The sequence below is a fragment of the Apodemus sylvaticus genome, chromosome 11, assembly GCF_947179515.1.
Source record: "Apodemus sylvaticus chromosome 11, mApoSyl1.1, whole genome shotgun sequence".
NCBI classification, from domain to species: domain Eukaryota; kingdom Metazoa; phylum Chordata; class Mammalia; order Rodentia; family Muridae; genus Apodemus; species Apodemus sylvaticus.
Window position 1 is genome coordinate 78,851,676 of NC_067482.1, and position 22,606 is coordinate 78,874,281.

General features: G+C 54.5%; 1 protein-coding gene across 2 annotated transcripts in view; it reads right to left on the reverse strand.

The window, feature by feature from the left end:
- The window catches only part of Osbp2 (oxysterol binding protein 2), a 154,282-nt gene that overhangs the window by 7,511 nt on the left and 124,165 nt on the right, over positions 1–22,606 (reverse strand). For both annotated transcript variants that reach the window (XM_052199114.1, XM_052199113.1), the window contains exons 3-11: positions 16,733–16,989; positions 6,408–6,600; positions 5,737–5,854; positions 4,207–4,261; positions 3,766–3,912; positions 2,497–2,742; positions 548–668; positions 200–303; positions 32–127 (exon numbers count right to left, since the gene is read on the reverse strand). In XM_052199114.1, coding sequence (XP_052055074.1) covers positions 32–127; positions 200–303; positions 548–668; positions 2,497–2,742; positions 3,766–3,912; positions 4,207–4,261; positions 5,737–5,854; positions 6,408–6,600; positions 16,733–16,989 — 1,337 coding nt within the window. The remainder of the gene's footprint in view (positions 1–31; positions 128–199; positions 304–547; positions 669–2,496; positions 2,743–3,765; positions 3,913–4,206; positions 4,262–5,736; positions 5,855–6,407; positions 6,601–16,732; positions 16,990–22,606) is intronic.

Genomic DNA, 22,606 nt, shown 5'->3' on the forward strand with positions numbered 1-22,606 from the left:
GTGGGGCTCCAGGCTGTGCCCCCCCCCTTACCTTCCGGGCTGCCTCTTTGGAGAAGTAGCTGTAGGGCACGAACTTCAGCTGGCACCGGTCCTTGGTCTTGTGGTTCACAATCTCAATGTCCCCTGACTAGTGAGAGCAGGTGGTGGTCAGTGGTCAGTCCCTGGGCCATAAGCCCCACCTCCCCAAGGACCCGCTGACCTGGTCAATCCAGAGCTTGCCCACGATGATGTTGTGCACCGTGGAGGTGCTCTTCCTCCACACATAGTGATTGCCACTGGCCTGGAATTCTAGGTGGATGGCACCTGGAGGCCAGACAGGTCAGAGGCCATGGGTCCCTCATGTGGGCTCTGGCCAGACCACCCACAGACCCAGGGTCAAGAATCAGAGGAACATCTGCAAAGCTTTGGAGGGATGGGGTACAGGCTAGGAGATTGTGGGCAGCGGGCCGTGAAGCCCCTCCTGGGGTTCACAGCTGGCTTTCAGATGGGCAAAGCCCTCGCTCTGAAGCCAAACATCCTCCCGTCAGGGAGCCCTGAGCCAACTCACCAAGTGGCATGATGGAGATATATTTCCCCCGGAACTTGCTGGCGATGGTGATTTCCTGCCAGAGGCTCCAGCCATGCTTAGAGAACACGTGGTGGGCGGCAGACGGGGGGTGGTGGCTCACCTGGGACCAGACCAGCTGGGTATGAGCATAGCGAGACAGACAGAGCCAGCCAGGATGTCCAGGATGCATGGCTCCACCCCTCGTGACCCTGACCTCGCCCAGCCCGCGGGGTGTGGGATGGGTGAGATGCGCCTGCCTGGCTCTTGGAAAACAGCGGAGTGGGAGAAGCAGAGTGCGTGTCCAAGAGCTGGAAGGGCTGCCTCACTGAGGGTTTCTGTGCCCACCACATTTAACCCTGACCACGTGTGGCAATCTGAAGAATGACCCCCTGGGGCCATGTGTTTGAATGCTCAAACTGTTTGGGAAGGATTAGGAGGCATGGCCTTGTCCAAGGAGGCTTTGAAGTTCAAAAGGCACGCGCCATTCCTAGTTAACTCTTTCTCTGCCCCCCAGTTGTGGATCAAGATGTGAGTTCCCGAGGCTCCCTGCCCTTACTCCACCATCAGAAACTCTGAAAATGCTAACCCATAACTGTATGACCAATTAAACCTCCTCTTCGAGGCATTTTATCACAGCCATATAGAATTAACTAAGATGCTACATGCCTGGCAGGTTGTAGTCCAGGCTAGCCCCAAATAGGTGAGGGACATACTGGTAGAACCATATTCTGGAAAGAATCTGACTTTGGAGTGGGAATTCTATCCGTGTCCTGCTATTGGCCCTCAGTACCACAGAACTTCCTTTTACAGCACAGAACACCTGTGACTGCTACCCTGGCCCCAGAATTCCTGTCTGTGGGACCTTTTCCTACCTAGAGTGGCAGTGCCATCAACTCTACATGACCCACCCCCTCCCCAGTTCCACAACTGCCAGGCTGTCTGGCCCCAGACTCTTTACTTTGCAGGGTGCCTCATGGCATAGCCTTGTTCTCAAATTCCCCTCAGGGATTTAGTGAGCCCAATATTGTCCCATGATTACTGCCTCTTTTCCATCTGCCCCTCTCCCTTCTGCCTAACCACATGTATTCTACTACCGTGCACTGCCAAGCCCTTCCACTGACCACTTGGCCCCAACAGCTAGAAGCACCTAACATCCTGTGCTCCACCGTCACCCCAAACAACAAGAGCTCTGTGTCTTCAAGTGCCCACTGTGTCTCAGCATCTGAACCACGCCAGGCACTGCTAGGGCATTCACCACTGGCTGAATGAGGAAACTCAGGGTTCAGGCCAAGGACTTTGAGATTCCCAAGCCCCACATATAAAGTGTCAGCGCATTTCCTGGTTCCTGTTTCACGCTCAGCCACTGTAACCTTGTGTTGGTTACTGCTGTTGCCTGACAAGTCCTTGCAGGGCCCTGGAGTGTCTCTAAGCGAACACCTGCTCAGGCAGCTTTCGGGGTTCCGGCCGATCACAGGGCTCTCAGAGCAGCCCTAGGCCCTGGGCCCTCTACTCGAAAGGTGCCCTGGTGCAGCATCAGGCTGCCATGTCACAGAGCTGACTTATCTTCATGGGGAAAGGATAGAGGGGACACTGACCAGGGATGTGTCCTTCCCAATATGCATGTCCCAGGACGCTGCCTGACCCCTAGCTCAGGATGGCCTATGTTCTAGCCTGCCTAGACTCGCTAGTGACCCCTGTAAACTCCCCTCTATTTTGGATCCACTAATCCCTGGGTGGGGGATTGGTCCTTCCCTTCCATCACCAGACCCGACTCCGTCTCACCTGGCTCTCCTCCCATGGCCCTCACTGTGTCTAGGAGACTAGGGGGCCCAGTGGCCCTGTCAGACATGAACTGAAGGTCCCGTCGAGGCCACAGGCTGTTTCCCATTCATCTTGCTCTGACCACGAGCCTGACAAGTACCATCTGTCAGGTGAAGAGCTGACCTTACCTGCTCACAGAGGGAACGCAGGCCCATGTCCTCCATACGGTCCAACTCGAAGGTCTCCCCCAGCATAGGGTTGAAGGGCTTGGCGATGCGGTGCACTGTGGTGGAGTAGGAGGACACGGAGAAGGCGGCTACCAGGCACATCTGCTCCACCGAGCTGGTGCAGTTCACCGCCTTGTCCAGCAGGTGGTGGTACTCCAGGTCCTCTGTAAGTCGCTGGAGCATGGACAGGGGCTCATTGAAGTTCACCTGTGGGTGTTGCAGGCCGGTGGTGGTCGGTGGTCGTCAGTGTGTCCCCACCTTTCTTAGATACCACGGGATAGCCTTTTGCTGGTGGCACTGCCACCGTGAGGTTCTGTGTCCAGCACCTCCTGCCTCCATTTCCCTCTCAGCACGCGTCCTTCATTGACATGCCACTTGGTGTCACCCTCATGATGTACTACTCTGTTCCCTTCTCTCTCGAGGATGCCAGCTCTGTGTAAGCCTGCCATGTGCCCAGAGCTGGACCATCAGGCTCAAAGCTAGAAACAGTGGGGTTAGGGGTTCACAGATGGGGGGGGGGGCGTAGCTACTCCTTGTTTGGAACCATGGACGACGTGTCCTGTAGAGGGCTCTGATGCTATGCAGGATGGGTGAGGATTGGCCCATTAGCTTCAGACAAGTCAAGGTTATGTTCCCTTGGAAGGTGAGTCTTCCTCGATAACATCTTCCTCTACTCTCCAGGTAGGTGTATGTGTGTGTGTGTGTGTGTGTGTATGTGTGTGTGATTCAGCTGGGCAGTGTGAACACACAGATCAGAGACATGAAAGGACTCAGGTGTCACACAGTGACACTGGCTAACCAGGGGGCCCCAAGCCCTTCCTTGATGAGGATTCTGCTGCGTCTTGGTGACAGAAGGATGGCCTTGGATGGCTGTATAACCTTGCTGAGTCTCCATTTGCCAGCGTGCACCAGGACAGCCCCTGGCAGGAAGGACTACCTGCCCCTAAAAACTACCACCTGTCTATCTCTGCCACCAACTATCTCTGACACCCCTATCTGCCATGTGAGGGACAAGTGGGGGCACCATGGGATCTTCTGGAACACCCCAGCTCTTAATGACACAGAATTCTGCTGTGGCTGCTTCCTTCACAGTCTGGAGGTCCCTGTTCTCTGAGGAATGGTCTAAGGAGCACAAAAGAATCAGTCACACACCCTCGGGTGCCACCCCCCTGGGGTCTCATGTGCACCACATCCCAGGAGCCCCAGTGAGTCCTGCACAGGGGTGCCTACCGGCATGGGGATCCGGGAGAGTTCTCGGCCAATACAGTTCTTCATGATGCTCCAGAGGTTAAGGCTATAGTTGGGTTTGTCAGGGATGCGGACTCGCCTCTTAACTTTGCATGAATCCTTGGGCATGAACGAGGCTCCATCTAACACCTGGTAGAGGAACAGGCGTGTGCGTCAGCAGACCCCGAGCCCCAAGCCCATGCACTTGCTAAGGACTCAGGTGTCACACAGTGACACTGGCTGACCCTCCAAGAACTGACAGTAAGTCATATACTGTTACACTGCTTGGTGAGAAAGGCGGAGGCCACCTTTGCCTGCTGCAGGGGACGCAGATCTGGGACCCAAAGGTGGCCCTATGCACACAGCGTTGATACCTCCCCACCGCTGAGGCTGAGGCTGAGGCGCCCGCCACCCTTAGCTCCCGTGGGCTCCCGCCTCACGTACATTATCTGCTGAGGTCCAGTCCACAGAGGTTGTCCCAGGTCCACCCTCAGGCTTTCTGCACAAAATAAAGGGGAGTCCAGTGATGGGCAAGTTCTGACAACTCTCTCTAACCCCGCCCACCCCGTATCCAGACAGCTGAGGCACAGGGGCATCTTATCCATGCCTGGTGTGGGACACGAGATGAGGGTGGAGAGGCCCAGTCCACCGTGGTCACTCTCAGCACGGAAGTCCCATCCATCGGAACTCGATGCTCAGCGAATTGTCCCCAGGACCAAGGAGAGGACAAGTGGAGAGCACTGTCTGGGAGGGCCTTGTAGAGCCCACGGGCTCATTTACCCCACAGATGAAGCGTGGCTTTATCTGCTTCCCACACTGGAGGTTCCGACATGCTGTAATGGGTCTGATGTACCCCCTCCTCCCCTCTCACTTGTGGATAGGCTGTCACAACCACGGCGGCACTGAGGCTGAGGGCTCAGGCTCTAGGAGCCTATGGATGGGCAGACAGGCAGCTCGGGCCTCAGGACGCACCAGTGATCATAGGAAGCACAGAACTCTGGTGGGAGAGGGGGCAGGACAACCCTGGTTGCAATCATAAGGATCAGCGTTGCTGGAGTGGATGGACATTCAGACGGCCAGGCTATGCTAGCCCTGGACTTAAAATGCGACTAAGATAGTATATATATATTTTTTAAAACAGGAACTCACTATGTAGCCCTGGCTGGCCTGGAACCCCCAACATACACCAGGCTGGCTTGACCTCAGAGAGATCTATCTGCCTTTTCCTCCTGACTACTGGCATTAAAGAGGTGTGCCACCACACCCAGATTTTTTTCTTTTTCTTTTTAAATTTAATATTCCTAGCAAATAGTTTCTGAGTTAAACGTACACTGCTGGCTAGACAGCCCTTTCCCCAGAAGACACTGGGGTAGGGAAATGGAGCAAGCTGGCCCACGGGGCCTGTTTCAGGTCAGGAAAGATTAGCTGGCACTTGGCACCAGACTGAGCCCCCCGAACACAGCTCCTCCACCCTGTCTGCGTCCCGTTTTCCTTCTGCACCTGTTTGTCAGAGAAGCCACATTGTGGGCCTTTCCTCTCGATTGGAGAGTCTGACACCCTCTCTGTCACTACTGCATGCTTACCTGTGACTCTAGAAACAGCCCCAGTGAACAGGCGTCTATGAAACAGGCTTGGCAATAGAAAGCGAGAGTGGGCATCTTATCTGTTATCAATTGCTGCTGCTGGAGGGAGCGACAGGAACCGCGCTCGTCTGAGCAGCCGGGTTTGCGGGCCGTTCCCTCCCCTTCCTTCTCCCTCCAGACTGGACAGGAACCAGCCTGGCTAACCTCCAGGAGCAAAGCTCTTATTTATATATAAGAAAGGAAAAAAAAAGAAACCCAAACCATAAGCAATACTATCTCGCCTGAGATGGAAAGGCTAACCCAAGCGTGCCGATGGTCAAAGGGCCAGGTGTAGCCAAGAACCAGACACCCTCCCAGGCGGCAGTGGCCATCTCTGCTCAGAGCATCCTACCTGTCTTCCTTGGCCTCGGTGATTACCGTGATGAAAGATGTAGTGTCTTCCATGGCGTCAAAGTACTCAGTATCTTCATCTTCTTCGCTGTTCTCTCCTTTGGAAGTCAAGAAGCTTCCTGGACACACAGAGGGGCTCAGTTTGCAGCCTCACAGAGCACCCAGCCTCCACAGATGGAGTCTCCTCTATCCTGCCAGCCTCTCCTGCCCCACTTCAGACACCTGAGCCTAGTCACCTGCGCTATGGTTGCCCTGACTTTGCTTTGTGAGGACAGGGCATCTTTTCAACCCATCATTGCTTGGACACTTCCTTCCAGAAGCCTCCTGATCTATTCCATGGTTGGTCAGCCTGCCAGTGGCCCAGCTTTCCTGCCCAAGGCACCGGGATGGCCCTTAGCCTTGTTAGGCAGGCAGCCACCTGACACCTGGCCAACCCTGCCCCAGAGGAAACAGTCCCAAAGTTTGGGACTCTGAACTTAGACATGGTGGGTTGGGGGTGCTGCCCATGAGTGACAGACATGGGACATACAGCCCTACAGAGGGAGTCTGTACTCCTCGGGACAAGGCTACATGAGGTCACTTTAAGGGACAGGTTATGGGGCCTGAGAGATACAGTAGAAAGAAAGTAGAGCCAGCTGGGGAGAAGCCCACCAGCCCTGCTCTCACACACACCCTCACTGAAGCTCTTGTTGGAGCCAGCTGGCCCGCCAGGGGTGTTGCAGAAGGCCCGTTCAAGACTGTTGTGCTGCTTGGCCAGCTGCTCAATGGTTTCCTCCAGGTGGACGCGCTGCTCCTGCTCATAATTCAGAGCCCGCTGCCATTTCCGGCTGTGAGTCTCGGCTAGTTCCAGGAAGTCCCTACAGGCCTGGGAAAGACCAGCGGCAATGTAAGCCTTAGCCTGGCCTGGTCGGCTTTTGGACCCAGCCTACAGCAGTGCCTTTCCCTATTGCTCGTCACAGCTAGGACCCCAGATGTCTGCTGGGTGCTAGGTCCCCAGTCATCCAAGGTAGGCTTAGTCTCACAGACCTGGATTTGGGTCAAGAAGGAGGGTAAGCCACACACTTCCCAGCTCAGAGGCTAACAAGTCTTGTTTGAGGAGAACTATGACAGCTGGGCATGGTGGTGCAGGCCTGTAACTCCATCCACACGGGAGGCTGAAACAGGATTGTAAGTTCAAGGCCAGTCTGGGCTATAGAGTGAGTTCAGGGCCAGGTCACTTAGTGAGACACTATATCAGAATAAAAAGCAGAAAGAGGGATGGGACCTCAGCTTAGTGAGAGAGGCCGTAGGTCTCATCTCCAGTGATATACACATAGAACAACAGGTGGGACTTTTCCACCAAGCCATTTTATCGTACCTATCACATACCTCTCTTCCTTTTTGGGGGCATGGGGGTGTAGGAGTGTGTTACTATGTAGCTGAGACTGGCCAGGAACTTGCTACATAGCCCAGGATGATCTAGAACTCACAATCATCTTGTCTCTGCCTCCAGTGTATATGGATGGCAGGTGTGAGCCACCATACTCTGAGAGGTGTGAACCACCACGCTGCGAGAGGTGTGAGCCACCACGCTGCGAGGGGTGTGAACCACCGAGCTGTGAGAGGTGTGAGCCACCACGCTGCGAGAGGTGTGAGCCACCACGCTGCGAGAGGTGTGAGCCACCACGCTGCGAGGGGTGTGAACCACCACGCTGCGAGAGGTGTGAACCACCACGCTGCGAGAGGTGTGAGCCACCATGCTCTGCCATAACACTTTTTGTTCAGGCTTCATTTCTTGTGCTGTGATAAAATGCCAAACAAAAAACAACCTAGGGAAAGGGAGCTTTATCTGGCTTACGACTCCAGGTTATGATTTATCAGAGCAGAGGAGTCAGAGTGGTGCGATCTATAAGAAGCTAGTCAGATGTCCACGGTCAAGAGCAGAAAGAAATAAATGCATGCTTGCTTGGCTCATCTCCATTTCTTTAACGCAGCTCAGGAATCCTTGCCTAGAGGATGGCACTGCCCACAGTGGGCTTGGATCTCCCCATATCAATGTAACTGAAGACAGTCCCCCACAGACATGCCCAAGGTCAACCTAATGTAGACATTGGGACTCTCTTCTTGGCTGATTCTAGGTTGTCAAGTTGACAAATTAACCATACTATTGCTTTTACGTTTGTTCAAATTAGTGACCTATCGTGACATCCAGATTCCATAGGTGGTTCCACTGCATTCTTATGCAGCGGGGTTAGGTCATCATGTCCCTGTCATTACAGGGAGAGGAAAGCTCTGGCCTCAGCTATCCCTGGAGGGAGCAGGGTTGGGTAGGGACCGCTGGACTTGACCAGCAGAAGGGGCGTAGCTCCTGTGTGCGCAGTGCTTTCAGATGCCCCTCCCTCCTCAGCACTGTGTCTCTCACCTTGTTGCACCAACCCACCAGACCACTGGGTGTCACGCATGCCGCATGCTATTCGTGGGATGTGGAACAATGCAGTACCATTTCAAAGGGCTGTCAGGAGGGACCTTGGTGACACGGACCACTGAAGGTCCATTCTCTAGATATGATCTTGTAAGACACCAGGTGCATCTACCCAGGCACCAGTTGCTCATGCCCTCAATCCCTGGGATCCTCTTTCCTCCAACTCAGCCTGGGGAAATCACCTAGCTCCTCTGAGGCCAGGTCTGCAGTTGCTGGCTTCCGTGCAGCTGCACGGCCCTGGGCTTCTTTCTGTACTAACCCTCCTCCCATGGGGTTCCTGAACAGCAGCGACTGTCATAGAATGCGTGCCGGCCCAGTGAATATCAGCTGGGGCTCAACCTCATGGATGTGGGTGAGCATCGGAGGTATCCCAGTGGCTCCTCCGGGCGGCAGGGATGGACCGATGACTAGCCCCCCTCCAAGGTGGGCAGACGCCCCGTAGCTCTGCGCCAGAAGCCATTCCTGCTTTCAGCTGTCACGAACCCTCCACAGGGACAGCCTGAGCTTTGGTGGCCTTACTGGCTTCCTGTTAGAGAACCGGTGTCTCCCGTTTGAGAGCTGGGTGCCTTGTCATCACAGGCACAGTTCAAGACGTCTCCCTTCCCCCATCATCTCCTTGCTAAGACCTACATTGGGAGGAGCAGGGTATGTCCTACATAAGAGGTAGAGGCTGACCTAGCGACACAGCATGAGTTACCCAAGGAGACCAGGAGAGAAGGATGGGAAATGGCAGGAAACTAGAGGGAGGACTGGAATCTGGCAAAGCCACTTAGCCCGTGTCCTCTCCGGGAGCCTGGACAACAGTGACCACAGAGCCTGCGCTCATGTGAACACTGACAACAGACAACGGAGCAGCTGGGGCAGTGGCTACCCCAGAAGGTACCTCTTGGCTCATTCTGTCCCAGTAACAAGAAGCAGCAAAGTGGAGGTAGAACGTTCTTCTGGGCAACCCAGGAACATTCCAGACTCTCCTAGGAGCCCCGTGAGGTGAGTGGGCAGAGATATCCACCCCATTAACACCAAGGTGATAGGACTGAGGTTCTGAGGCCATCACAGCACTGAGGTGACAGGGCCAGGTCTGGAACCCAAGTCCTTAAGCCGAAGTCATTCTGATGTCTACCCTGGCTACTGGTCTCATGGGACCCACATCCCCGTCAGTCATTCCCCGCAGCCTTAACTCTGGCCCCCATTGCTCTCGGTCCCTGCCCTGGTTGCTGGCTGTGGAGAGAGGCCCTGACACTGCTGGGCTGGCATCACAGAAGGTGGAGATGAGGGGGCAAACCTCAACAGAGTGTGCAGTGTTTGGGGAGAAGGCGCTCTCGATGGGCTGAGTCCTCACGTTCTTCCTTGCTTTCCCTCCACTGAGGCCCCTGGGGAAGTTACTGCCCAGGTCGATAAGCAGGTTAGGACTCAGAATCTGTCTCCTCGACAGGAGCCACCTCCCACCAGGAGGCCCTTACAAGGTCCTCTTGACTGGGATGAATGTGCTGAGTGCTGCTGTAGCTAAAGGATGCCCCCATCGTGGTCCAGGGTCTTCCTAGAGGGGGATCCCGGCAGCTCTGCAGGAGGCCTCTCGCCTCTGCCCTGGCTCCTCCCCACTCCCAGTCCTATCACTTCCTTCACCTCTCCAGGGCTCCAAGTCATGTCAATGAGCATCAACACAGGAGTTATTAGTTCTCTTTCTCATAACTCATGAGATTTAAAACAAGATCCATAAAGGAGACACACAGCAAACACCATCAAATGACAGGCCTAAGGTCATGGTAACAAATCCATAAACTAGCATCAGAGGCCGTGTGGTGTGGGCTTCCAGAAACAAAAGCAGAAAGCATCCTCCCCCACCCAGCCCGTGGGCTGCACTCCTCTCCAGTCCCCATGCGCCTCTCCACACAGCCAGCCTTTCTGCTCACCAGGAGCTGCTACCTGCATCTTCCCACAAGATCCTGACTTGGCAGGCCTAACTCTGCTCAGAGCTCGGTCATGCTCGTAAGCACTGAGGCAGCCATTTCTCTGGCATGCACACAAGCAGGGGGGAAACGGGCTCGTCCACAGTCAAAGGGAGGGAGGTGTGTGCAGCAATGGGTCCAGGTTCCTGTGCATGTCAACTGTGTCTTCCAGGGACAGAGCCAGCGCTGCTGCCTTAGGCTGCGAAGCTGGATCTTTGAATGTCTCGACACCACAGACCATGTGGGAGCCACTGGTCTTCATGGGTGGGAATGGAGCCTAGGGCGTGCTCACTGACAAGGATGTCAGGAGTAACCTTCAAGCGGCGATCCCAGCCCTGGCTGAGGGAGAGGGGCTGGCTCAACAGGGCAGCAGATTGCTTGCAGATACCCTGGTTATATGTGACCTCAGTCTACCCTGAAGTTACCACAGGACCCATGGGTGCAGAAAGACAGAGAGATGGGAAGTCAGACACCCCACAGACAGCTGTGCTTCATCTGAACCGTATGTGGGTAGAGCGGGCACATGCCTGTTCCAGAGCGTCACAGCTGACCCTGTCCCTCTCAGGATTGGGGGGCTCAAGGGTGGGACCCAGGCTGTTGTTCGGCTGGTTGTGGGGCTTCCTGCACAGATGGGCTGCCCTGCTTGCTTGTGAGCTTCCCTTCCAGCCCCAGCACCTACCTGGCTTCCGCCCCCAGCTCCCAGGGTCGTCTCGGCTGCCACCGGCCTTCTCCAGGCCTCATGCTGGCCACACCGTGGAGAGACAGGAGCCCGCCTGGCTCTGCTGCCCTGGAATGCTGAGCTGGGCAGTGCACACAGGGCTGTGCTCACTAAGCTGGATTAAGCTTGGGGCCCCGCAAGGGGGAGGGGTGGGGGAGCCAGGTGGGGGGCAGGGTAGGAAAAGCTTGGCTGACCCTGCCAAGGCGAGACATGGCCACATTTCCTGTGACGCTCTGCCACTACTATATCTATGGCCAGACGGTTCCTTCCTACCTGTCAGCAGGAGGTGACCCAAAGTCCCCAATCCACACCCATGTGCTTGTATCCTGAAACCTCGGAGGAAGGTAGATGGGCTCCATCTGGGAGCCAGAGACAGTGCCTGGGTCCCACATGGACACCGCCTTGCTTCTCATCCGGTTTAGTCCCTCAGCCTCTGAGAACTCAGCATCCTTGTGGGATGAAGGACCAGACTCTGGGATGAAGGACGGGATGCTGGGATGAAGGACGGGACTCTGGGATGAAGGACGGGACTCTGGGATGAAGGACCGGACGCTGGGATGAAGGACGGGACTCTGGGATGCCAGTACAGCCTATGACTCTGTTGTTGGGTCAACTGTCCCTCAGGATGGGGATCAGGCTTCAATTTCCGGGCACTGCTCCTTCCTCCAATTCCCCAGGGCTGCGAGAGGGTGATGGGGAACGTGGGTGTCCCTGAGAGGTGGAGATACACGCCAGGGCACCAGGTTCCTGTGGGGTAGGTGTGGGGCTTTTGGAATTGCCCCAAAGTAGAGTGAGTCTTCAAGATGGCAGGCCTCCCACCCGGGACTGGCTCCACCCGGGGCCCTGCCCACCTTCTGGGGACTCACTCTCCCTTCTTAGCCGGTGCCCGTGGGACACCCAGTTTCTGACCTGGAAACTCTGCTCGCTGAACCCGGAGGAAGGGCACGCTCTAATCGCTTTTGCTGTTCCTAATCCTAATCCTGCTGTGACCTCGCAGGTCCCCCTCACACAGCCAGGAGCAGCAGCCATGGGTTTCAGCCTGTCTGGCCCTCTGCTGGCCTGCGTGTGGCCCCGGCGGCGCAGCCTCTCAGGCTCATGGGAGGGTCTGTGGAGAACCCTGCTGGTGCTGCATGTCGATGTCCACTCTAAAGCTCAATCTCCCTCCTCCACGGAGTGAGGAAGGTACCGGAGGACTCCTGGCAGCTGGGGTGGATACACTGGGCTTGGAGGTGGCCAACTGTCCAGAGGGAGGGATAGTCTGTGAGGCTGCCTCTGCCTTCAGCCACCAGCCCGTACAATAAGATCCTACAACCCTGGACAAGGGGGTGGGTGGGGCACTGGAGAGAAGACCTGCTGTGCATCCAATGCACTTGGGCATCTCAGCTCCTGGGTAAAATTCTTCCCAAGATTCTGGGGTTGAAGCTGCCTGTCTACCACACTGACCCTCATGTGGCCCGGAGTTACTGGGGATAGCCTTCCTTTTAATGACCCGGGATTCAAGGTGGTAAACAGGAAGGAAATGGCAGAGACATAGTCTCCCAGAGCACCTCCACTTGGTCAGAGCCAGTAGACAAACTGGGACCAGGAGGATCCTGACTCCTAACCCCAGAGGAGTAAGAAGTTTCCTGGCCTATGCGCACAAGAAGCTCTAGCTGACCGCAACCCCACAGGCAAAGGGAGTTGTGCTGCCGCAGGCCCCTCTGCCTGAACCGGAGGTTACTAACTTGGAAGAGGACCCCCGAGGCTGTAAGCACGGAGGGTCAGAGTTCAGAGGCCATGTGGTGAAGCCACTATGTTGTTATCCCTGGTCCCCCCCTTCAGGTCCCTAGGGCAGTGAGGCCAGGCCACCCCGGCCTGGACATCACAGTCTGTGTAACACCCCGACTCTCGACCTTCCCCGTCACAGGTGGGCTCTCCTGGCTGTGACTCATGTTCAGTCTTGGGGAGGCAGCTCTGTGCTTCAATTAAAACTCCAAAATAGCCTTTCCATATTCAAAATAGTTCACCCCTTGCAGGCAGGAACGCGCACCATCTGGCTGCCGCTTTGCCAGCTGATTTCAGACAATTCTGGAATCTATTTTTAATCCACCTCCCCAGACCCTAAGTGAGCAAGCTGTCAGGAACAGAATGCTGGACAGCTAGCAAGGGCCTGTTCCTGGGTCCCAGAAGAACCAGGGCAATGCTGCATTTCATGGCCCATTGCCTGCTGGACTGGCCCAAGGAGGCCCATGTGCCCCAGGAGCCAAATGAGGCTTTGGGGGAGTCCCAGCCATCCCCAGGATCAAGTGGCTCCTGTGTCTCTCCTTTTCTCTGTGATTATCCCAAACTGAGATCTGCATGTTGTTGTTGGTTATTTCTATGATGCACTCAAAGGTGCAGAGTATATCTACACATCTCCCTGCATTAAATTGACTGCCCTAATGTCCCATCTTTGTATCTCTCCCCTCAACACCTCCTGTCTATCTGCCCTTGCAGCCTTCTCTAACTGGCTTGTCCTCCCAGGTCAACCCAATCAGCTGTCCTCACCCTGTGAACTCTCCCCGTCCTCCCTACCAGCTCTTCTGGAGGGGCCCAGGTTTGTCTTGTGAGATGCTTGCCTCCTTGGTAAACTTGGGGACCCCGAGTCCAGAGCGAGGGCCGCCCCCTGCTGTCTCTGCTGTGCGCTTGGATGATCCCCAGATTTCACAGAGCCTCTCCTCTAGCCAGCCCTGTTCACTTTTGTCTGCCCTGTTCTGGGGAAAGATTCTGGTGGCATCTCTCTGGCACTGGAGTGACGGCAGATGTCAGGCCCTAAGAGTCCTCATTTTCCTGGTTTGGGCCGGCATAGCCTTTCTTCCCACTCATGAGGCGTCTCAGCCAATCGGTCTTCAACTCAGAGTAGTTGGGCATTCTGGCTGGCATAGACCCCCCCCCCCCACCCGATGCATGAAATGTCCGCAGGTGCCTGTCCTTGCCTCAACCGCCAGCCCATTCTCTGAGCAGGAAGATTTGCTCAAATGTAAGTCAAATTATTTTGCCCAGTCTGAGAGGAAGATAGGCAAAAATGGCCGCTCCGAGCACCAGAATAATATGGATGACTCTGAGGACAGTAAAGCTGTGGTGAGACCTTCACAGGGCTATTGTGAGGGACAGAGTCTTGGGCAGAAAAGGGGGAACTGCTGCTGCCATCGAGCCAGCGGAGAGAAAGCTCCCCACTCCGTCAGCTTAGTCTTCAGACTTAGCTCAGGGGAGAGGAAGGAGCCTGGCAGAGTTCTTTCCCCAGCTTTGCCTGAGGCAGCGCCAAAGTGTGTGAGCTCGTAGCACGCTCAGATTCAGCCTTTACCTTAACGGAGCCAGCGCTGTGCTACACCATGCTACACCACTACACCGTGAGGTACGCCCTGGTTCCCAGGCTCGGAGCGTGGGGGCAACAGGGACATGTCTGTGTGCTGAGCTTGGCGAAGCACCTCTCCATGGTGCACAGGGGTTCAAGGCTTTCTTGCAACCCCCAGCTAATCTGCTGGTGCTGCTGTGTGCTTTCGCCCTAAGCGGCAGGCTAATTCACAGCTACCCAAGCAATCATTCAAGCAAGATTTGCTGGGTTGGCTTTTATCAGCTGAAAAATTACCCGCTGGGGAGTTGTGCCAGACACCGAGGGATTCATTCATTTGCTCCCACTTTCTATCACGATTCTCGCTTGGTCTCTCTCTCTCTTTTTCCCTCTTCCTCTTTCTCCCCCGCCCCCTTCCTCTGGTTTGCTGAAGTCCTTGGTGCTGGGCCCTATGCCAGGCACAGAGTTTACAGGATCAAGGGCAGCAAGGTCCTGCCATTTCAGGGGCTATGGGCCAAGTGCTGCAATCAACATTCTCTAAAACGCTGTGGGCTCGGGGATGGAGCAATGGCTCAGTGGTTAAGAGCACTGACTGCTCTTCCAGAGGTCCTGAGTTCAAATCCCATCAACCACATGATGACTCACAACCATCTGTTATGAGCTCTGCCGCCCCTCTTCTGGTGTGTCTTAAGACAGCGACAATGTGCTCACACACGTGAAATAAATAACTCTTTAAAACAAGTAAAACCCTGCTGTGGGCCCACAGCTGCTGTCTGATGCTGAGGAGGGGCTACAGGAAAGGAAGGTTGCGTGAGGGAGGTTTTCCTGCCTTCCCATTTCCAGCCAGTGGGGGGTATAGGCTGATTTCCTCTCATGAGGCAGCAGGTTGTAGCTGCTCTGAAATCAGAAAGACCTGGGCTCACCTCAGCACTATGTCCAGGGGCCTTTCTTGACAGAGCCTGTTCTGCAGCCACCACCCCTGCCCTCTGTTCCCACGGAACGGAGGTGGCCATGATTGGCACCCCAGAGTCATTCTCCTCTGAGGGATGGTTTGCTGGACCTGAATTGACTTCCGGAACTCTCTTTCCCCTGGCCCCTCAGACAGGACAGATGCTCCCTACCCAATCCCAACTTGAAGGTTCACCACTAGTCCATGTGTGACAGCGCATTGCTAGCAACTACTTCGAGATCCAGGGACAGGAAGGACCTGTCTGTTTCCTGCTGCCAACACAGGCCTGGGGCTCATTAAGGAAGGTCTTGGTTATGTGCTGATTGGGCAGGGCCTAACTATGCAACCAGATGACTACAGTGTCATAGCACCAGCAAAGGCACTGGAGTGTCATGTGGTGTCCAAACTCAGGAAGAAGCAGACTGAGAGGAGGGCAAGGATGCTGTCCTGCCCTTAGGAAACAAGAGCCTGCAGCACTAGCCACAGAGCCGGGGCTCCTGGGAACTGTGGAAGGGACCTCCCTCACCTGTCCCACTGGTAGCTTAAAATAAAAAAAGCGTATGATCTGACCCCCTTTCAGGGGTGGAAGTGGCAGGCTTGACCTGGGTAAAAAGCTATTGATTGCCCTTTGACCTAAGGGAGGTGTGTGTGTGTGTGTGTGGGGGGGGGTTCCTGGCAGGGCTTGGTCAGGCCAACTTGCTCTCATTTTTTTGTTCTATAAAAATACAGGCACAGTGAGAACTGATGTGGAAGACATGGACGCTTACAGGGCTGAGGTGGAGTAGGGTGGGGAGAATCTCCCCTATTTGAGGGGACGCTGCTAGGAGAGTTCCAGACACATGTGGGCTGCTGGAAGCTTCTGCCAGGTCCCAGTCAGGGTAGGAGGGAGTGAAGATGCAGCCAGACCTCCACATTTGAGGGACTGGGAAGGAGTGGTCTGTACCTTCTGCAAACAGCTGGGGACAAATTCCATCTCTGAGTCCCCCCAGACTTTCAGGAGGACCTGGGTAGGACTTCAGCCATAGTTATCAGAGGCCGTGTCGCAGCATAAAGATGATGTAGCAAAGGTTTTTAGGGCTGGGAATGTGGTGTAGTGGTAGGGTACATGCTGAACGTGGGCATGGCCCTGGTTCTGTTCCCAGTGACATACCAACATGCTAAGGACTCAGAGAGGTCCTACGAGGAGTGAGAGTCCCCTGGCCTCAGAGAAGCCAGGCAAGAGGACGCCCCAACTGTTGGCAGAACACATGTATGTACACAAACATGCACACACATGTGCACGTGCACACACACACACACACCCACACACACACACTAAACGTTTGTCCTGAGGTAGAGGATTACAGCTTAATGGAGGGTCACTTGCCTAGCATATGTGAGGCTCTAGGTTCTTCAACTCTATGACAAACAAACAAAGGAATAAAGTCAGAAGTTAATGGCTGAGCGGAGATGAGAGAAACAGAATGCTGGTTTGTGTGGAAAGGTGTTGGCTTTGGAAGGCGACTTGGAGCCACAGGGAGCAGAGCCCTGGCCTGTCGGGCACCCACCCACTCAGGGACCTGTCGCTGATAGGGCGCCCCTCCCCCTCCCCAGCCGCTGCTGGGAACGCTCACGTTGATCATAGCATTTGATGTGATGCGGAAGAGGGTGGCCCGCTCGTTCACAGCCTTCAGCTTCTCCCCACTCTCGGATGGGATCCTGAGGCTGTCCAGTTCGTTCAGGGAGCGCTGGAGGGCGGCGCCATGCTTGGCGATGAGGTCATTGCATGTGCTGAGGTCATCTAACTTCAGTGAGAGGGTCTTAAGAGTGTGGTGGAGATCACTCTTGTCAGCTGGGGCAGCAGGCTCTTCGTCGTCGTCCCCAGAATCATCTGAAGAGAGAAACAGAATGGCTGTGACCAACCGAGCCAGAGTCTCTGCTGTGTGGGCTGCAGAGGGCAGAACACCACGTCAGAGTGACCAGTGTCTTAGTCTCCCACAATGCTCCTGGCCAAGGCTGCTGCACCTCAGCCTGGTGAGCCTATGTCCTGCAGAGTCAATGGAGCGTAAGCGAAAGAGGGGCTCACTGGAACCATGGGGGCTGGGGAGAGGCCAGACTCCAGGTGGCTCCCTGCACAAAGGGTACTAGCTTCACTAGGTCACAACCTGAGGTCATGGTGGAGCTTGAGTAACTGAAAGAGCAGGCCTCCCAGGATAATCAATACTTCTCTGACCAACACTTCTGGCTAGCTCCATGCCCATCGATAGCCATGCCAACTGTCTCTTGCTCCCCCAAAACACTTGAGCACTCCTGTTTGGGGCCTCTCTTACCACCACCTGTATCCCCGACGCCAGGAATATATACACACTCCTCCAGGTGTCTGCACCCTTCCCCTCTGAGGCCCAGTCTAGCACCACTCCCTCTCCAAAGACTGCATGAGGATCCCCCATGCCACAATCAAGGCCACACTCTTGGCACCATACCCACACCACCCTGGACCGTCTTCCTGATAATCTCTACCTAGCCATCCCCCCCATGTAGAGCATGGCCCCTCATGAAAAGATGGTGTGAGGAGACACCAGGGTACCCTCTCCTTGGTGCCAGTCAGCTGGGGCTTCTGTGCAAGGGCCTGTTCCCTCTCACAATTCACACAGTAGCACAGGAGTCCTTGTTTCTTCCTGTCTTGCTAGCCTGACCTGTGTCCACAGGGTCCCCTGTGGGCAGCTGGCGGTCCCACTGCTGCTTTGGTGCTAGCATGGGATAGCCAAGAGGCTGACATGAATCTGTGATTTTTCCCAGTGCCTGTCTGCTAAAGTTTTCTGCAATGCCTTGGTTGGAAAGAATCAGCAAAGACTTTTCTTAGATGAAGGAAATCTGCAACCCAAGATATAAAATTAAAAGGAAGAAAAAAAGAATGTGAATTTTGAGAGAACAGATTTCTTCCCACAGTAGGCAAGGTATGTGTGGGTGGACATAACTTGGTCACTGTTCTGAGTGTGTCCTGAGCTCACAGCAGTGCCAGGCTGGGGGGCTGCATAGGACCTGAGCAGGGAGGAGCTGAGGGGAGCATCTTCCGCACACGGTGTCCCTGCCAGCTACAGAGGCCTTGGGCTAATGTCCAGTCCCATCTCCCACCAGCCAGAGCAACTGCCGCCCAGAATGACCCAGTCCAGGGAGGCCACAGGAGCTCTGGATATCTCTGGAAAGGCAGGCAGACAGCAGACCTTCCTCACTTCCTGCAAGAGAAAGCGTGAGAGTCCCCAGATGACAAGCTGCGGGCAGTCTCAGGCCTAGTGCTCGACGGGCAGAGCAGGGCTTGGCTCCAGCTCTGACTGACCACTGGCATGGCCTTTCCTCTGAATCGCTAGCAGCTGTGCACCTGGTCACTTGGTGTCAAGCCTCAGCTTCAGCTACAGGATACCATAACCCAGGGATGGGGGCCTGGGGACAGCAAAGGTCCTGGAACTGACGGGGTCACTCCGGACACACACTGGGTAGAATCTAACAGCCACCCCTCCATGTTTATTATGGTACCGTTCATGGGAACCAGGATATAGACCGGCCTCGATCCCACTTGAGACGTGAGACGAGACACACAGTGAGTTCTAGTGTTTGAAGGAAAGTGGACGGGGCTGGACAGGCTGGGCTCAGGTGAGCGGCCTATTTCATCTCGGGAGCAAATACGGATTTTTTTGTTTTGGTTTGTTTTGGTTTTGATTTTGTTTTTGTTTTTTGAGACAGGGTTTCTCTGTGTATTCCCCGGCTGTCCTGGAACTCACTCTGTAGACCAGGCTGGCCTCGAACTCAGAAATCCACCTGCCTCTGTCTCCCAAGTACTGGGATTAAAGAAGTGTACCACCACCACTCGGCCCTTTCTGTATATTTCAACTCATCTCTCAATTATCATAACTTTCTTATAATACAAGACAAATACTGTGTTAATACCATTATTACTTAGAAAATGTAAACGAGTTTGAATATGTTCAGGATGAACGTAATTTTTTTCACGTGTCTTGAACAGAGGTTGTTTCGAGTTTTAGATATGGAGTCAGTGGCTATGGAAGGTGAGCTCATTACACCTGCACGTAAATTACCTAATCCAGTAGTAGTCCTTAAGCAGGGAAAATTAATGGCATTACGTCAGCTTCTGGTTTCTGAGGGGTGTCCCTAGCAGATTTCCAGCAAGGTCGACGAGGACAGCCAAGGAGTGGCTGAGCGTGTGTGTGCACCCCGTCCCCACCCACAGGCTCATAGCTATGACAATGGCTGCCCGTCTTCCGTCTTCCATGGCACCCCTGATATGGGCCTCCATGCCGAGGCCAGGACCGAGCATTTAGATCATGATGTCACAGGGCTGTGGTCCTCAAGTGTATGTGTGCCCTGAGGATCCTAAAATTTTTACGATCCACATACGCTGTTCCCATATTCTACTTGAACTAAAACTCAGTGTCAAGGAGGACCTGCGAAGAACGATAAATATCCAGTCACTAAAGAAAAAGACTCAATGACTTATCAATGCAGCTCATGCTAAGCTCACGTGAAGCCTTCTAAAGACAGTACGTTCAATAGAAAATTTGCAACTATATTAATATAGGAAGATCATCAGCAGCTGAGACCTAGGGCCTATAATGGGCATGTTCCTTTGGGGGATCTGGGGTCACACAGCAGTTCTCCCAGGTGCTGGGGGGAGACTTCACCTGCTCAGAGGCTGAGATGTGCAGAGGGAAGGGGGCTAGGCTTGTGCACCAATGAGCAGCTCTGGGGCGGGGCTGCCTAGCCAGCCTGGGGTAGTCTAAAACAGAGAGGCAGTGTGTGAGAGAGAGAGAGTGTGTGTGTGTGTGTGTGTGTTGTTCCTGGTTCCTGTTTTATTCGGCTGCTTTTGCGTCTCTACCTGTTCAGGTCTAGGAAGAACTTACATGTCAGGTGACTCTCATCTGGTGGGGTTGTTACCACAAGAAGCCCGAAAGCAATCCTCCTCTATTTACCTTCTAGAAAACGCTAGCCCTTTGGAGAACCAGTGGGAACAGGAGATCTACTTGAGCATTTCTCAGTAAGTTAAAAACTTTGCTGCTCAGGACACGGGTGCGGGAGAGGGCCCGACCCTAGTCATATGTTTTACAATGAGCCAGTAGGTGGCTGGCAAGCCGTACCTGAGTCAGGCCCAGAGTCAAGCTGGGATGGATGTCACGCTCCCACATGTCACCTGAGAGACTGTGCAGAACCCTCCCAAGACATCCACAGTGGGCTTGAGCTGGGGAGCAGCTGCAAACTTTCTTAGTCACCTGATGAACCTCACTGCAGAGCTCAAATGGCTTGGGTTGCCTAACTCCCTGGGGGAGTGAGGAGAGGCCCTGGGAGAGCAAGGGGAGGCCCTGGTTCCTGGCTTTGGAGTCACCTCCTTTTCTGGGCTGCCTTTATTATCTGTGATGTGAAAACCATCTTGGTCTCTGTTCCGAACAACCTATAGTGCTTGCAGAGAGATGGATGGGCTCTGGTCCTTGGATGAGGGACAGCTTTCTAATAGTCGAGAAGACCACAGAGATAAACATGGCCCTGTTGCTGAGGTGACAGAGCGGGCAGAGCTGGGAACTCTCCTCTCCTGTACAGCCAAGGGGCCTGGGCTGCCTGGCATGGCTGCAGTCTCCAGAGCCCCCCTCACTGCCTTTCCTCCCATCTCCTCCCTCATAGTCGCTGTTGAGCAGAAACAGGCAGCACCTGGAAACAAGGGCATTCCTGCTGCACCCTGAGTTTCCAGGTCACACTCTAATGGAATGGCCCAAGCACAGCAGAGAGGGCAGTCTAGTCCCTGGTCAAAGCCAAAGAACAAGTCCGGCCAAGGCTGGGTTCATCCAGGCTCGCGCTTGCTTTGAGATGGGTACACGGAGGCCGAGAGAGAGGGCCTGGCTTATACCACGTGGCTAAGTGGCACTTACCAGTCTACATTAAACCCTTTTTGCCCAGGTGGCTAAGATATTTTCTGGGGGGTCTCGGAGGCTGGGACCCTGGGTGGGTCATCCTTATATCTAGTAGGTTCCTTGGGAAGCTAGTGGCGAAGGGTGACTCTCTGCTCTGTGTGTCTGTTGTCAGAGCCCCCAGGTGGTGAGCACTGGCCTCTGATCGCATGCTGTGCCCAGCTGCTGATGGCTGGGCCCACAGGGAGCACGATGGGGGCCCTCAGGTCTGCACTGGCAGAGCGCCAGGCAGAGATGCTAGACCTCACTTTCCCTCCCAGCAGAGGACTCCTGAGAGTGCAAACTGGAGAAATGCAGGGGTGACCAAGGAGACTGTCTTTTCCAGGCAGACGCTGGCAGTGAGGGGCCAGCCAGAGGAATACAAAGCACACACAGCACCCACTCTGCCTGTTGACCCTTGATGGGTCAACACACTGCAAAGCCCATGATGCCTCTCCCCACCTACCTCCTACCTGCCGCCACTGAGCCAGGCAGCCGCTCTGTCATATTTGGGGCTCCACCTGGCTCTCGGCACGACTGGTACTTCTGAGAAATGAATAGCTAATGATGACTTTGAACGCTTGATCTTCCTAACCCTACTTGCTAAGTGCTGGGATTACAAACATGAACTATGGCTCCTGGCTTCTGAGATGCTAGGGATGAAACTGAGGGCTCCGTGCATGTTAGACAAGCACAGCTGAGCAACATCTCCAGTCCTCCGCAAACTCATTTCTTTGGAGCAAGTGGGGAAACAGGCTGAGAGTGCATCGGCTAACACCTACCACAGTCTTCCTCTGTGGCTGCCCACGGGGTTGGACCTACTGGCCCAGGCAGGGATCTCTGGGTGAGTTAACTGATGGCTGAGACTCCTTTCTGGGCCCAGGTACCTCCTAGACCCTCTGGTCTCTTTGAAAAGGTAGACACAGATACCATCCTGGCTAGTAACTCTGTAAGAAAATGGCGGTCTGGTGTAGGGAGGAGCCTGGTGGTCCTGTGTCCACTTAGGAAGTATATATTCAGAGTATAAAATAACGCACAGCATATGCATTGATTATTTCCACCCTCATTACTCTCTCTCGCTGACTCCTTTTCTCCTTCCAAGCAGCCCTAACTCGAGTCATACACACGGGGATAAATAATAGCGTGAGCATCGAGTCCACAGATGAGAGAAAGACAAAAACAAAAACAAGATTTGACCGAATCTGGCTTATTTGTCTTAACACGATGATCCACAGGTCTATCCATGTTCCTGTAAATGACAATTTTGTTTGTAACCTGCGGATTCTGTGACGAGGCTGCAGTAAACTCAGATGTAAAGGTGAGGATCTCTTACCAACGTGCCTACTATCCTCACTCAGGGTCACACACACTCCATAAAATGACCTGGAGTTTTAGTACGTGTGCTGCAGAGGTGAGTTCCCATGGGGATGTAAATGCCTCCTCTGGGGAAGACTCATTCCCCTCTCCAACACTGCGTATTTGTACAGTGCTATCTGGTTTACTCCGCATCAGAGGTCAGCCCATGGAGAGTTCCTGTTCCCTGTGCTCCAGCTCCCC